Raw genomic sequence first — 14,797 nt, 5'->3', positions numbered from 1 at the left:
ATATATATATATATATATATATATATATATATATATATATATCTAAACTAACTATTCCAACTGCTTATCCATTATTTTTCAGCTTATTACTTTTAGGTAATTTGTTTGTAAATTGTCAAGTTGAGAACGAAGCATCCAACGCAGGATCCAATGTTCCTAAAAAAGGTCGCTAAAGGCTAGTCTCACATAGCCAGACATTACTCCGCAGCGCAGCTAACGTTAGATGCTGACTACGTTGACAATCATAAAAGCCTGTACTCCCGCCGAGCTCTGTACCCAACAGACAACCACCCTATCTCCGCTTAAAATGACTGCCTCGCCGTCCTCTCTACCTCTTAAATTACAACACCAACCGCTACTCGCTGTTCTCTCTACCCGACTGAGAGACACACTTTCTCGGCTTAAAATCCTGTCATCAACCGCTAGAAACACCACTACTTTGCCGTCCTCTCTACCCAACTGATAAACCCACATTCTCGGCTGAAAATTACAGCAACTATTGCTAAAAACAGAGCAAACTCACGGTCCTCTCTACACAATTTAAAGCAACCCTTTCTTGGCTTTTCGGCTACAGCTGCTGAACATGCTACATGCTGTTACCAGCTGTGGCCCGCTCTATTGATAGATTCTTGTTTTAAGTAGTTTTACTAATACAGTTAAAAAACCAAAGTCAAGCACAAAAGTATTGTTTTAAGCTAAATTGATATCAGCCTTAAAATAAATAGATTATCTTGCTATGCTGTTTATCTTACTTAGATTGTATAAGTCCAATCATTTTGAGTGAATCTAAATCACAAACATTCCCTCAGAATGGAAATTTCAAAAACAGAAAAGAAATTGGCTTTTAGCACTGTTGTCAGAAAAGATAGTACTTCAGCTTAACATGTAATTTTGGGATTGAATACAGTAAATATTACATATTGCACCTTTAAATAATTATCTGAATAGTTTATTCATTAATTTAAGCTAACTGTTTCAACTGCTTATTAATTACTTTAGCTAATCTTATTTAAATGGTAAGTATGTTTAGCTATTTGAACAACGTGTCCATACTTTTAGTTAACTGTTTAACTGTTAGACTTCCAAGGTTGCTTGCTAACATTAATTTAACAATCTCAATTGCAACCTAGTATTTAGCTAGGTGTTACAGCTCCCTCAATATGTGGATTATATATAGGCTATATGTTTAGTATATCGCCTTTACTTATTTGTTTTGATCATAATTTAAAGATATTGATTGAGCTACATGTTTCCCCTGGCAAATGTACTAGTGCCTTGAGTTGGGAATCACTGTATAAGAGAAGATGCTTTGTTAATCAAGTATTTCTGTGTAATTATCAACATCATAGCAAAAAAAACCTTGATTCAGCCGTATTGCGGACAAACACATGGTGAGGAGGAGAGAAAAGAGTGGGGGTGTAAGAATAGTGTGAGCACCAATATGGCACAGTGCTGAGTTTGGGAGCCATTAGGCAGAAGGTAATTAATACCTGTCACCACAGTGCTCTGTTCGCTGCCTTTATTCTGTTTCAGACCAATTAAAATATGACACTCCTCTGGTGGAGAACGTCTTGTTAAAATTAAGCGCCTGAGACGCACAGACACCTTTGATAAACACTTCCACAGCTACAATTGGCTTTGGCAGCAACGGTATGCTGTATAGAGGGATAGAGAGGAACATTGCTATGTGTGTATATATATATACACACGTGTGTGTCACTTCCAGTAGATGTGAGCTGTTAGATCTGATTAAAGGGTGTATCCTTCCTTGTGAGTTTCACTTTCAAACACACACGGTAGAGTGACGTGATGCTATGAGACGTTTATGAGCCAAAAGATATTGACCAGTGAAGACAATTCAGTGCCAACAATTTGCGACTTGGACAATGAGGAGAGATGAAGGGTAAGCAAAAACAGACAAACCAGGGTGGAGAGAAAATAGCCTAAATGAAGCAGAGAGCAGCTGAGGATATAAAAAGACAGGTGGTATACAGAAAAAGCTTAGAAGAAAAGAACTGATGAAGAAAAACAAAGGATGGGAGAGCGCAGGGGGAAAGTGAAGTGAAATATGGTGGGGTTCTCCCCCCCCCCCCCAAAAAAAAAGAATCGAGCAGATAGGAACTCAAGAAGACAGATTAGATGAATAGAAGAGAGGGGAAAATGGAGAGAGGTTGGTTGCAGGCAGGGGACCAGCTCTCTGCCAACATCTCCATGCATCCTTCCAGACATCACACTGCGCTGCCATCTGCCTCCCTGCGCGCGCGCGCGCGCACGCACGCACGCACGCACACACACACACACGCACGCGCACACACACACACACACACACACACACACACACACACACACACACACACACACACACACACACACACACACACACACACACACACACACACACACACACACACACACACACACACACGAAAATCTGTCTGTGGAGAAATAACCTGCAGGGCAATGGCAATTGTAGACCCGTTTTAGTGGGGATCAAGCACCCCTAAATATCATCTCAGCCCCCAAAAAATTATAATAAAAAACTACTTAATCTTTTTTCTTTTTTTTTAATCAATTGTAGTGCTCCAAGTTCGTTTGCGAACTTGTCTGTTAGTGACAGAGGGCAAACAATTACAGTTTCAAAGTGATCGGTTGCAGACCCTGTGTGGCTGTCGCCGCTGCTATGCACCTGTTACCCAGTCAAGGAAAGTTCTATTTTTATTTTAATCATGGTTTACACCTCATTATCATTTCATATAATTCCGATAGTCCATAAAGGGACTTTTATATTTTTTTCTTTTCATATGTTCAATATTTTGCATTTATCCTTTTGTTATAATAAATACATATATTCATTGTTATGCAGTGAAATTACGGATGTAGCAGTTTAAAGGAGCGCTGTGCAGTTTGGGCCATTTCTTTGCTGTTTCCTCGCTTTTAGCTGGCAGGTTTCTCTATGGCGCTCCCCCTACAGCTTCGGAATAAATATTTGGCAGCTCCTCTGTTTGCTTGTGTCTTACTCCTCGCTCGGTCAGTCTGCTGTCTTCCTCCGACAATTCTTCCCTAGCTTTCTGCTTCTCTTTTGCCGGCTCAGCCATGACGATAGTGTAAAAAACTCCATCGCTACCTTGTTGGCCGGTTCCTGAATGGGCGTATGCGTGCTGTGCCGTGAAGCAATTTGTGACATTGTGAGATCTGATATCATCTTTGGTGACACTGAGGCCGGCTACCCACTGGCCGAAAGTGTTTTTTCTTCTTAGAGGCGCTAGGGGTGAGCGAGACGACCATCATTCAACTCCAAAAAAAAGTCATCTAACCATTCCAATGACTCCGAAGTTGTTCAGTTAAGGTAAATTGAGTTTAAAAAAAAAACTGCATAGATCCCTTTTAACACTTCCGCAAGGCAGTGTATCCATGTCACATTCTCATTAGGGGCCGAACCCCCCCTAGAGGTCTGCTCCTAGAACCGCCCCTGCTGCAGGGAAATATGATTGGATGAGATCACAACCTCACCGGAACGCAATTTGCATGTCATCCAAATGGGATCTGCCCCCAATGCTCTGGAGGTCAAAAGACGCCCGATTAGTTGATGGCATAACTCACCCTCTGATTGGCTGAAAGGAAAGACAATGGCAGGTAAACTGTAACTCAGCCGCATCTCCCTTTGTGAGCTGCAGGACTGCCCTCTTCTGGCTGCTTTACAAATCTCCAGTTTGATAAAAACAAGACATCCAACATGTAAAGACAAGAAATTCTAGCTGGCAGTTGATGTTTTTTTTAATCACATTAGAGCTGAGAAATAAAAATAAACACAAAGAGCATGAGAGTGCAGCACACAGAGTGTCTCGGTTAACCACAAACAGTCTTATTTATACATATATTTATATAATAGAGCCATTTCTCCCACTTGTATAGCCTCTGATTGTAACACAGAAATATACCAACATTCCCTGGGTATGAGAGAGAAAGGAGCGAAAAGGAAAGAGCAGAACTCTCAACAGTCATCATCTACGTTAGAAAACCTACAGGCCATTCGTTTTTATAGGTTTTTACATCAGCGAGGCGTCAGTATTCATTACAAAAATAGGAATATAGTTGATATAGAAGCACTGGGGGTTGACTGAGTGGGTGGGGGAGTTAGGATGTGGCTGTGCCCTCCAATCAGTGGGATGACTAGTAATGACCACCTATCCGTCCACCCAACACATACACCCAAACCAGGGAACAAAGGAATCCTAGGATTCTGCGTGTCTTCATGAGTGTTGTACAGCAGTCCAGCCGAGACAAAGTCAGTTATTTTGGAAACCAGTTAGGGTTTAAATTAAACAATCAACAAAACCATTAGAAAATGAGCCCGTAAAAAAAGAGGGGGTTAGTGCATTGATGAAAGTTGAGATAGTTTAAGAAAGGTGACATCAGAACCCATCAAACATGAGCTAAGACAGAACGGAGGGTGAGATGAGAAAAGAATTAAGGGAGACATAGTAATAAAGTGTTTCAGAAAGAAGTGCAAAGCAGCTTCGAGGTCACCCTTCACTTGGGATTCCACAGCTGCGGTTAGTGAAAGAAAACAAAAGATGAGAGGAGTGGGAGCTAATGGAGATGCAGCGTTATTGCTGGGGCTATTATTTATTTGGTGTTAACTGGTGAGAAGAGGAATGAGGGGATGTAGAGGGGAGTTATTGCTGGGGGTAGTAGGGCTGCTGCTGAGGGGGTTGCTGGGGGTAGCCAGGGTAGGGCTGTCCGGCAGGAGGGGGTGCTGGGTAGCCTCCCTGTCCTGGAGTCTGCTGGTATTGCATGTAGGGCATGTTGGGCATGTTGTACTGGCCGTAAGCATAAGGATTGTAGCCCATAGGCATCTGGAAGTACCTGGATGGATACCACAACAGAGAAAACCTTTAAAATTTAAAGCGTTTTTAAAACATTTTGGGAAACATACTTATTTGCTTTACCTTTACGAGAGTAAGATGAGGAGATCAATATCCCTCTCACCAGCTTAAAGACTGAGAACAGGGGGGAAAAGAATCCACCTACCAGCACCTCTAAAGCTCACTAATTAACATGTTATATCTTGTTTATTTTTCAATGTGAAATGTGAGAAATGGTGAGACTTAAAGCGGAAGAGAAACACTACCCTGGGGTCAAGGTTGGTTGCCTTGCAACATCAGAGATGACAAAACTAAGGAAGTCACTTAGCCGTTACAACACGTACAGTAACTTGCCATAAAATCCCAAAATGTTGATTTTACACCTCGGTTTTTGTTCCGATTAAACTAAAAAGATCTGATGATGATAGCTGTTTGCTACTGTTCCCAGTCTTTATGCTAAGCTAAGCAAAGAGGCTGCTGGCTTCAGCGACCTATTATCTGTCTGTAGAGTGGTATCATCTAACACTGTGCACGAAACCAAATGAGCATATTTCCCAAACTATTCTTTTACTTTTTACAAGTAATTTCTAGCAACAACATGTGTCGGAGCAGATCCAGTACAGAGACATATCTTATCAGAAAAACGTAAGGGGTCAATTGATTTAGATTGGATAATAGATTGTTAATGCAATCCTGACATATATGGGTCAATTTGTACTAAAGAATCGGGATGTTGTGATGGGAAACTCACCCAGGGTAGCCTTGATAGCTGGGGTAAGGTGGTCCCTGGGCCTGGGATGGTGGGGCCAAAGGTGGTGGGTTGCTGCTGGGAGGGCCAGTGGCCGGTGCATTGGTGGGAATGGTGGAGGCTGCTTGAGGGGTGATGCTTGGTGGAGGAGGCCTGGCTGGGGGCATGGGCTTCGCCTGGGGCTGCTGCTGGGCTTGTTGGGGCTGCTGGGTCTAGCAGGTAAAGAGAAAGAAGACAGGCAGATCAATACCTAACCTCGAGCCTCAAATTTGCTGCAGTGGTATTGAACATTTGGCTTTGTGTTTGTTTGTTTGTTTGAGTGACTGCTTACGAAGACGGTCCTGGGGGCAGGGGTTGGGCCGCCAGCGGGGGCAGCTGGGTTGCTCTGATAGGCAGGGATGTTGAAGGATGGAGCACTGGGCTCTCGGGCGATGCTCTGCTGCAGGTCCCTGAAACAAGAATTCAAGCATCACAAACAGTGACTGGGCAGCAAATCAATTTACAAACTAGAAACTAATGTAAAACTGCTGATTGGCCTGACTTTACTCCCTGGCCAGCTCATAAGGCTGTCAGACAAACCAGTCAAAAACCAGGAAAGTCCATACTTAAGTAGCTCATCCCGCTCTGTCTTGCGAGCAAAAACGATGTCGCTGCATTTGTTCTGGAACTTGAGCAGGATTTCTGTCAAGTCGTTGTAGAACTGAAGAAGGAAAAACAAAAGGGGACAAAAATAAATCGCTTGGCTTGCCAACTATCTCACAAAAAAAACAAATAAAAAGGAGAAAGTCTCCAACGAGATATGTATTACTGCAGTACAGTGCATCTTTGCTGTGGCACGTGTGCCGGTGTGCTGTGCTGAGTGAGTACCTTGGTGCCTTCGCGCAGGTTGTTGCTGATCTCAACGTAGCTGTCATGGGCCGAAGCCAGCTTCTTCAGGACCTCCTCCCTCTGGTTGGCCTCCGTGTTAGAATGCTTCAGACTGCTAAACTCCTGGTGGGACGTCTGGAAGGGGATCACAGGTTGAAAAGATAGATCACTGATTGAGGAGATTAACCGCTGACACCTCTTAGAAAACAAGTATATTTATGCACAGTAAATATTAATTATTTCTTCACACAGTGGCACTTTGCTATTGAGAGGGCAAACTGGGTTTAACTCACTCCTTTGATTTTATCTGCACCTATGCAACTGCCTGCATATGAGATATATATATATATATATATATATATATATATATATATATATATATATATATATATATATAAATCACTTTTTGTTTGCTCTATTTCACAAGAAGGTGAAATGTCATTATTAGCTCATTCACCTGACACATGGCCTGATTAAGAAATGGTCTCTTTAACTACTCTAACAGTCATCTTGCTGCTCAATAAATAATGTGTTTGTTCTTAGGGGAATTACTAGAATTGTTGGTCCCTTGTAAATTATAGAGTGTGGTCTAGACCCACTCTATCTGTAAAGTGTCTTAAGACAACTCTTGTTATGAATTTATACTACAAATAAAACTGAATTGTATTTCTGAAATAACATCAATCTTCCAAAACTGTGTGTGTTTGTGTACCTGAACTTGTCCCAGCAGCTCTTCCTGCGTGCGGAGGGTGGCCTGTACCCTCTGGTTGTAGGCGCCGTACAACTGGTCAAGCTGGGAGAGTGACAGCTGCTCCTCATTGATGGCCCCGTCCTGGGCGAGCGCCGTCAGGAAGGTGGTCGACATGTCAAAAGTCACAGCCTTGATCTCTCCCTCTAGGGTCTCCCTCTCCTTCTTCATTTCGTCTAACTGGACGAGCTGGGAGCGCAGCACATTCACTACCTAGGTGACGATAGAGAAGATGCACACAATGAACAAAGAGAGCAATAACGTTGTGGATTAGACATGCACATACATCTTAACTTCTACATCACTTTAAGTGTGCTATCCTACCTATCCTGACCTCTCGCCTTTATGATGACTGAAATATACTGCCGTTTTTTTCCCATATTAGCGTGAATTCAGTGTAGAAGTAACATGCACTTCTTCCTTGTTCCTTTGCAGTTCTGCTTGCTTAGTTATTTAAGTTCCCGAGTGACAAACAATGCAAAGTCAGCAAACAAAATGAAAAATGGAGCTACTGTAGAGAGGAGGGACACTGCCCTCAAGCACACAATATCCACTGGGTGTTTCTAAAACAGGAATCTATGTTTACATGACATACAAAATACCTTGCAAGGAGGTGACACACAATGAGCTAAAAAATTCACCATAACAATGTCTGCCCATGTATAAAGTATTAGTACACCAGTACAATCGGACAGACCTCGCTGCCCTGCAGTGTCTTAGTCGGGTTGGCGGAGGGGATGGCAGCATTGAGCTCGTTCTCTGGTTTACACAGCAGGGTGATCATGTCACAATGGGTGTTGTAGCGGTCCCTCACCACCTGGTCTGCCTGTACAGCCTTGTCCAAGATGTTGCTGAGGTTAGCACCCTCTGAGAAAAAGGAGGGAGGGAGGGAGGGAAGGTTAGAGATGAAGAGAGAATGAGAAATGAAAGAAGAAGATACTAGGATAAGAGCATTGTCAAAAATGGACAACATGGAGACAAATACAAACTTCGAACAGGAAGGACATATTTTTTGTGTGTTTGTGTACCTGCACGAAGGGGCTTGTAGAGGTCTCCAGAGGGGGTTCTGTTCCAGCGCTGGTTGAACTTAGTTCTCAACTCGTTGTCGGTTGTCTCTTCATTGTCCAGCATCTTCAGAGACTGAATACAACACAACACACACACATTGAGTGCCTTAACAACACACAGCAGGTGCTCAGATGATTACACTTTTAGTATTCATTTATTGTTTTTGACCACATGTAAGTATTATCTGACTTTTAAGGACTATTTTAAAGTATAATTATTGTGGCCGGGTTAGCAGGTGCACATATATAGAATTCCTCAACGCAGTGGCTGCGGGTTCAACTCCGACTTGTGGCCCATTCCATTACTGTATGTCATCCCCCCCCCTCTCCCCTTTCATGTCTTCAGCTGTCCTGTTAAAATAAAGGCTTAAAAATGCCCCAAAACTTCATCTATTAAATAAATAAAGTAAGTATAATTATTACTCCGCCATCTTATTGCAACTATACAGACCATAAATTTAATGTAGGGCAGAAACTAACAAATATCAATTAACTGTATTGATTTATCAATTAATTGCTTGGTCTATAAAATGTAAAAAAGCAACAACAAAGAAGCATATTCATTCAAAGAGTTCAAAGACATTTAGCCTGATACATAACTTAAACAATTATGCTATTAAATGTGTCTGTAAATTTTCTTTCAATCAGCTGAATAATTGTTTCAGCACTACTTTCAAGTCACTACAAAGTCAGCTTTTTGGCAAGCAGAAATGTAATTTTCAGTTTTTTCATTTTTGGGGGGGAAATTAGGACACTTTAGTATTGACTTTTCAACTCTGCCAACAGACTTGGAAGCAGTTTATGTTTTATGTTCATACTCCCGTCTGAAGATGTCTAAAAAAAGAGAAGAGGGTTGGCTGAAGCTGGTGGACAGACAGTCCTTGGCCCAAAGAACAGTGCATTAGAATTTAGAGATGATCCCGATTTGGGATTTCTGCCATTAGGGATGATTTTGAGTTTTTAGCATTCTAGTAGACAGACAAGCTGCTAAACAGCATTTCGTTCATTTGCTTCTTTGTCAAGAAAGCAAACCCATATGACAAACAAGCTGTTACAAAGGCTGTAGTTAAAAAAGCTCACAATGTCTGCTTTACTTTTTAAATACATTTGTGGTTACACAAAGTGGATCTACAAAGTGCAGTAGCATTTGTATAATTCAGTGTGTTTCTGACCTCGTCCAGGATCTCTCTGTTGCGGGTCAAAAGCTCAGGCAGGTCTTTGATCAGCTGCTCGATGCTCTGCAGTCCTCCCAGCTGCACAACGGCTCGGGCCTTATCAGCAATGGATTGTGGGATAGAGTCTCCTGACAGGTCCTCCAGAGCAGCTGGTAGGTTTAGGGAAGCCAACACCCTGATGGACAGTTCCAAAGCATTGGTCAGACATCAACTTATGCACCTTGCTCTTTGGGCAAAATACACAAACTGTTAAGCACTTATTAGTGCCATTAAATAGAGTGATAGACAGATAGAGTGAAGTACTTGCCTGCTATTAAGTGCCCTATACTCAAACACAAGTACTTCTATTGCATTTGTAATAGTACCTGGTACACCATTATGTTATAATTTTTTCATAAATCCACAAGTGCTCAAGACACTTTCATCTGCATAGTCACCGACGTGCACAGCAACATACGGTCAAATAAACACAGGACAGCGTACCCATTGCAGAGATTGGTGGCCTCCCTCATCGTTCCCACCAGTCTGTTCACAGTCTCAGCCTTCCTCTGACTGTAAATGCTCATGGACTGCTGCACCGCCGTGGGGACCATCTTCTCAAACAAGTCTGAAGAGGTAGGAACAACATAAACAACTGATTAAAAAAAGCAGAAAGCGATCACTAAAATCTCACCATGGGGTTGCCGGGCAACCAGCAGAGACATCTAACTCTTGACAAGTACTTAATTGAGCATATTGCCTAAAATGTCAAACTATTCCTTTAAAGTTTAAACTGTCTTGGCAATAAAGGAACTGTGTTGAGTGTCTGTGTATCTTACCTGTGAATTTCTGGCTGAGTGGAGGTGTGATGGCGGTGGCTTTGACCAGCGTTGCCTTGCCGATTTGTTCCAAATCCTTAACCTCAGGCACGCGGTCATGGTAGATAAAGTCATTGTCTTTTTTGGCTGCGGTGAGAGCTCGGTTGATCTTCTCACTCAGGTCCTTAACACTCACATATTCGTCGTAACGAGACGCCACCGTCTTCACCAACTCTGCAGCGTGCTGGACAGATGAACAGCCCAGAGGAGAGAAGATGCAAATTTGCTTTATGGAATACATTTTTACTAGTTTTGATTTGAAACGTTAAGGCATGAATGTCCAGTTTTTAACAGTTACATAACACGTTCGAGATCGGAATCTCTGTTAAAGCTGTGTACCTGAAGCCGAGCAATCTCCTCTCCAAAACGCTTCTTCTGCTTGGCCAGGATGCTCTGGTGCAGCTCTGCGTTGGCTTGCATGATGCAGTGCTTGGCCGCCAGCACTGGCAGCACTTCCTGAAAATAAAAATACTGACCAGGGAGAGGCAACAACAGAGCAACACGCAGGCACGCAAACAAATATATATTTATATATATATATATATATATACACATACACACACACACACACACACACGCATGATGGCAAGGCAAACCACAAAATGGCAGACGCACACCAGCGAGGTCAAATACCAAAAAACATCAAAAAAGCCAATCGCAAATGGGCACAAAAGCCAATCACAAATAAGCACAAGCAGTCACAGGTGTGCAAACACAACACAAGCGAGCGCGCGCGTACACGTACACACACACACACACACACACACACACGCACACACAATGCCAACACCACCACAAGGGATGCAGGAAGAAAGGAAGACAACAAGAGAGAAAACAGAACAGGCCATAAGTGTTTAATCTTACAGCAAAAGCTGCTATACCTTTATCAAATGTCCCATAGCCATATGTGCGTTGGTGTCTGTGTGTGTTTGTGTGTGTGTGTGTGTGTGTGTGTGAGGGACTTTGATGGTGCAATGTCTGCGTGTTTGATTTTGAGCACTCAAGGACAACACAGACACCGTTTTTTTCTGATATGAGTCAATTTACCAGGCTTTGTTTCCTCTGTCCAAACTGAGCAACATCTTTATTCTAAACAATTAAAAACCTAGAAGCTCATGTGTGTAGAGCTGCTGTCACTGAGAAGACTATCGTGCTTCATAACAGAGTACATACGACGAGTTGCACCAGCTATGCATAAATCTATTACTAATTTTGTAATTAGTTCATAGAAACTATCAGCTAGTTTCAAAATCTATAGCACTGTCAAATTAAAAGCAATGAACTATGCTCACGATAGCATCACAAGTTGTAACATAACAGTTTCCCAGAGTTGAAAATAATATTTTTGTATACTATTGTTTTTTTTTCTTCTTCTGACCAAAGTCTAAAAAGAGATTAAATTCACACCGATATCATGAAAAGAAAAGCATAAAATCCTCACAAGTCAGAAGACGGACATTTTGTCAGTTTCTTTTTCTTGAAAAAATTACTCAAACTATTAAGTCACAAAATCTTCTCCTAAATAACTAATCAATTAATTCACAATCATTTCAGCCCTAATATGCACACTTGGAGAAATGTGTATTTTAGTGTAAGTATTATGTAGTTAACTGTCTGAAAGAAATGTAGAATATTATGCAACCTTTCCAACATTATTTAGTCTCAAGCTACTGGCATTGCATTTGTAATGTAATGTAAGGTATACTGATATCTTTCTGAATTGCATTTTGAAATCACTATTACACTTTATATAATAACTTGTAAGAACACTCCTTCTGAACTTAACTTTTGATTTAATTAATCTCAAAACGTGTGTGTGAATGTTTCAGTCAGTATTAGACAGAGCGTAAGTACTTCAGATGCCCACGATTAGATGGTAGGAAACCAATCAGAATGAAAATAAAATTAAAAACAGGTCAAACGGCAACTTAGTAAATCACCAACCAGAGTGAAAACAGGATGGAAACGGACCAATGAGAACAGAGTAAAGTTGCAATTTGAACAGTCACACAACCCGAGTACCAATCCGTCTTCCAGAAATACACACAGACAAAACAATACACTCACACACAGACAGACAATACACACACCAAACCATACAGAAACCAAGCTGTATGCATCGCCACCACACTGCACACGTGGCTGACTGAGCAGTGTTTAGATTAGTGTGTGGCTGTATGTCTTTCACATACCTTGGGAAGGTTGTCTTTGTACTGGCACTGCTTGAAGGCGTCGCCGTAGAAATCTGCTGCCTGATTGGCCAGCTTTGCGATTACAGCATCTTTCATCTTATCTATTGAGTGAACAAGCCAATTATAAGAGTTCATATCGGATAAAATGCATACAGGATAAAAAAGCTGCGCTCTTGAAAATCACATATCACAAGCTGATCAGAACATCTGTGGTTTAAAGTGATTACTCACATTTGGTCATGCATTTAGTTAATTACTCCACGTGGGTTTCAGAGAGCCTGCAGCTGCTGTCTGTTGCATTAACTGTATTTCACAACAGTGTTTCTACATCACCCTGATGAAATTGCTTTTACATCTTACAAAGTATTAAAAAAAAGAAAGAACTGAGACCGAGGCTGGGAGGCTTTTGTTTTTATACTTTATATATACACTTATAGCAACACATGCATGATTAAAGATGCTATTTATTCAAATTGCAATTGCTCCGCTTCCTTTATATCTGGCAGATTTGTCATACCAGTGTCCATAGACACATTACAGGGCAGAAGACTACGCAGTAGTCCATGTCAACGATGCGCTTTTAAACTTAGGGACTAAAAATGGATTGTGTTTCTCTTCTTCTGAGTATCAACGCAAAAACAGAGATAAATCATAATGACACTGAAAGGCTTGAAAGTCACCCCAGAAATTTATGAAGTAACAGTCTTTATGTGAAGCCTATGTGTGTGTTTGGATCCTTGAGGTGTCTGTCCTTAGGTACCTGAGGTGGCTTTGAGGAAGAAGACCTCCTGGGCCTGGGCCAGCATGATAATGCTCAGGGTACCAACAGTCTCAGGGGAGATGTCCATGGTGGGCTCCCTGTTTAGCGCTGACAGCACTGTGTCCTTGATGTGGCCAAACGCTCCGCTGGCCAGCTAGGCAGGAGAGAGAACAGATTAGACACTACTGCAGAGACTGCCAACAATTGTTGGTCGCAAATACAAGATAAACCTGCAACACCTTGCATGCTCATGTCTATTTCAAAAGTGTGGAGTTTATTTTGATTAGTAAAACATTTCAAAATTAACAGGGGAAACTATCTCATGTTGAAAGTTTGTTGAAATGGTCCCAAGGTCTACTTTTGCTAGAGGAGCTACAATTTCTTTTTTTCTTAAGATTATTTGTTGGACATTTTTAGGGCTTTATTGACAGGACAGCTGAAGACATGAAAGGGGAGAGAGAGGGAAAAAGATATGCAGCAAAGGGTCGCAGGTCAGAGTCAAACCCAGGCCCCATGCGTCGAGGAGTAAACCTCGTTATAGATGCGCCTGCTCTACCAACTGAGCTATCCTGGCGACCAGGAGCTACTATTTCAAGACACATGTAAATAATACATTTGTTTTTTTTGTGATACATCTTTTTTATTTAGAAATTAAGAACAATTACAAACAAATGTAAACAAGACATTTGGAGTCTTAATTATACTGTTTGTGTCTGTGTTAAATAGCCATTATGGAAGACAAACATCGATATAACAGGTGATTTCAAACCTTTGAACGGTAGTGTAAATTAAGTGAAACTAGTTTCTTTTGTTTGTTTGTCACATCCCTGTCTTAAGTGTGAGATGGTGTGTGCATCAGTTACCATACCAATCATAGTGTAAAACACAAAATGTGTTGTCAAAGCAACTCTTCTAATCTTCAAATCTAAAGTGTGTTGGTATGCCCACCTGATAGTATTTGGCTGCAGCCTTCAGTCCCTCATCGTTATCCAGGTTCTGCTCTGAGGCGATCTGACTTGCCAGCGCTGCTGCGTTGAACAACACACATGTCTTCTCGTAGCCCAAACTGGCCAAAGCTGCAGTACACAAAAACCAAAAGCACCAGGGTAAGACTTTTTTTGTCAGAGTTACTTTTTTGTTTTCCCCTTCATCTGAACTTTAAAGGCATTCTGGTTGTTTTCATGGACAACTGGAATTAGAGAATAATACATTTTCATAGAATACCAGCAAGTTTCCACCAAATATGTGAACATAAGACTGGTTTTATTTTCTTTCCCAAGCTACAAAGTGATGACAGAGGGGAAAAGTGGCAGCTATCTTTCATCCCTTAGATACTGTGTTGGATATTGACTGCTTTGTTTTTGTGTGGGGTTGGCATTTTCTTCAACCAACATTTTCTGTTGCTTCATTTTACATGTTTCTAGCCCGGAGTACACAGGAAAAATTAACTAAACTAAACCCAACAAAGAGCAGTCTTGACAACTGTGTGTGTGTGTGTGTGTGTGTGTGTGTGTGTGT

The 14,797-nt window shown here is 41.5% G+C and overlaps 1 protein-coding gene across 2 annotated transcripts in view; it reads right to left on the bottom strand.

Annotated features, from left to right (window-relative positions):
• Positions 1–3,756: 3,756 nt before the first annotated feature.
• Positions 3,757–14,797, bottom strand: part of pdcd6ip (programmed cell death 6 interacting protein) — a 14,735-nt gene continuing 3,694 nt past the window's right edge. Inside the window, exons 4-18 of one of the 2 annotated variants that reach the window (XM_032535702.1) lie at positions 14,228–14,355; positions 13,280–13,433; positions 12,520–12,620; positions 10,667–10,798; positions 10,289–10,511; positions 9,954–10,077; positions 9,468–9,645; positions 8,257–8,368; positions 7,926–8,095; positions 7,193–7,441; positions 6,481–6,615; positions 6,219–6,313; positions 5,945–6,062; positions 5,617–5,825; positions 3,757–4,866 (exon numbers count right to left, since the gene is read on the bottom strand). In XM_032535702.1, coding sequence (XP_032391593.1) covers positions 4,677–4,866; positions 5,617–5,825; positions 5,945–6,062; positions 6,219–6,313; positions 6,481–6,615; positions 7,193–7,441; positions 7,926–8,095; positions 8,257–8,368; positions 9,468–9,645; positions 9,954–10,077; positions 10,289–10,511; positions 10,667–10,798; positions 12,520–12,620; positions 13,280–13,433; positions 14,228–14,355 — 2,318 coding nt within the window. In that variant the 3' untranslated portion in view covers positions 3,757–4,676. The remainder of the gene's footprint in view (positions 4,867–5,616; positions 5,826–5,944; positions 6,063–6,218; positions 6,314–6,480; positions 6,616–7,192; positions 7,442–7,925; positions 8,096–8,256; positions 8,369–9,467; positions 9,646–9,953; positions 10,078–10,288; positions 10,512–10,666; positions 10,799–12,519; positions 12,621–13,279; positions 13,434–14,227; positions 14,356–14,797) is intronic. The other variant, XM_032535703.1, reaches the window with a different exon arrangement.

Source organism: Etheostoma spectabile, chromosome 14 (genome assembly GCF_008692095.1).
Source record: "Etheostoma spectabile isolate EspeVRDwgs_2016 chromosome 14, UIUC_Espe_1.0, whole genome shotgun sequence".
Lineage (NCBI taxonomy): Eukaryota > Metazoa > Chordata > Actinopteri > Perciformes > Percidae > Etheostoma > Etheostoma spectabile.
This window is presented reverse-complemented; position numbering and strand designations above follow the sequence as displayed.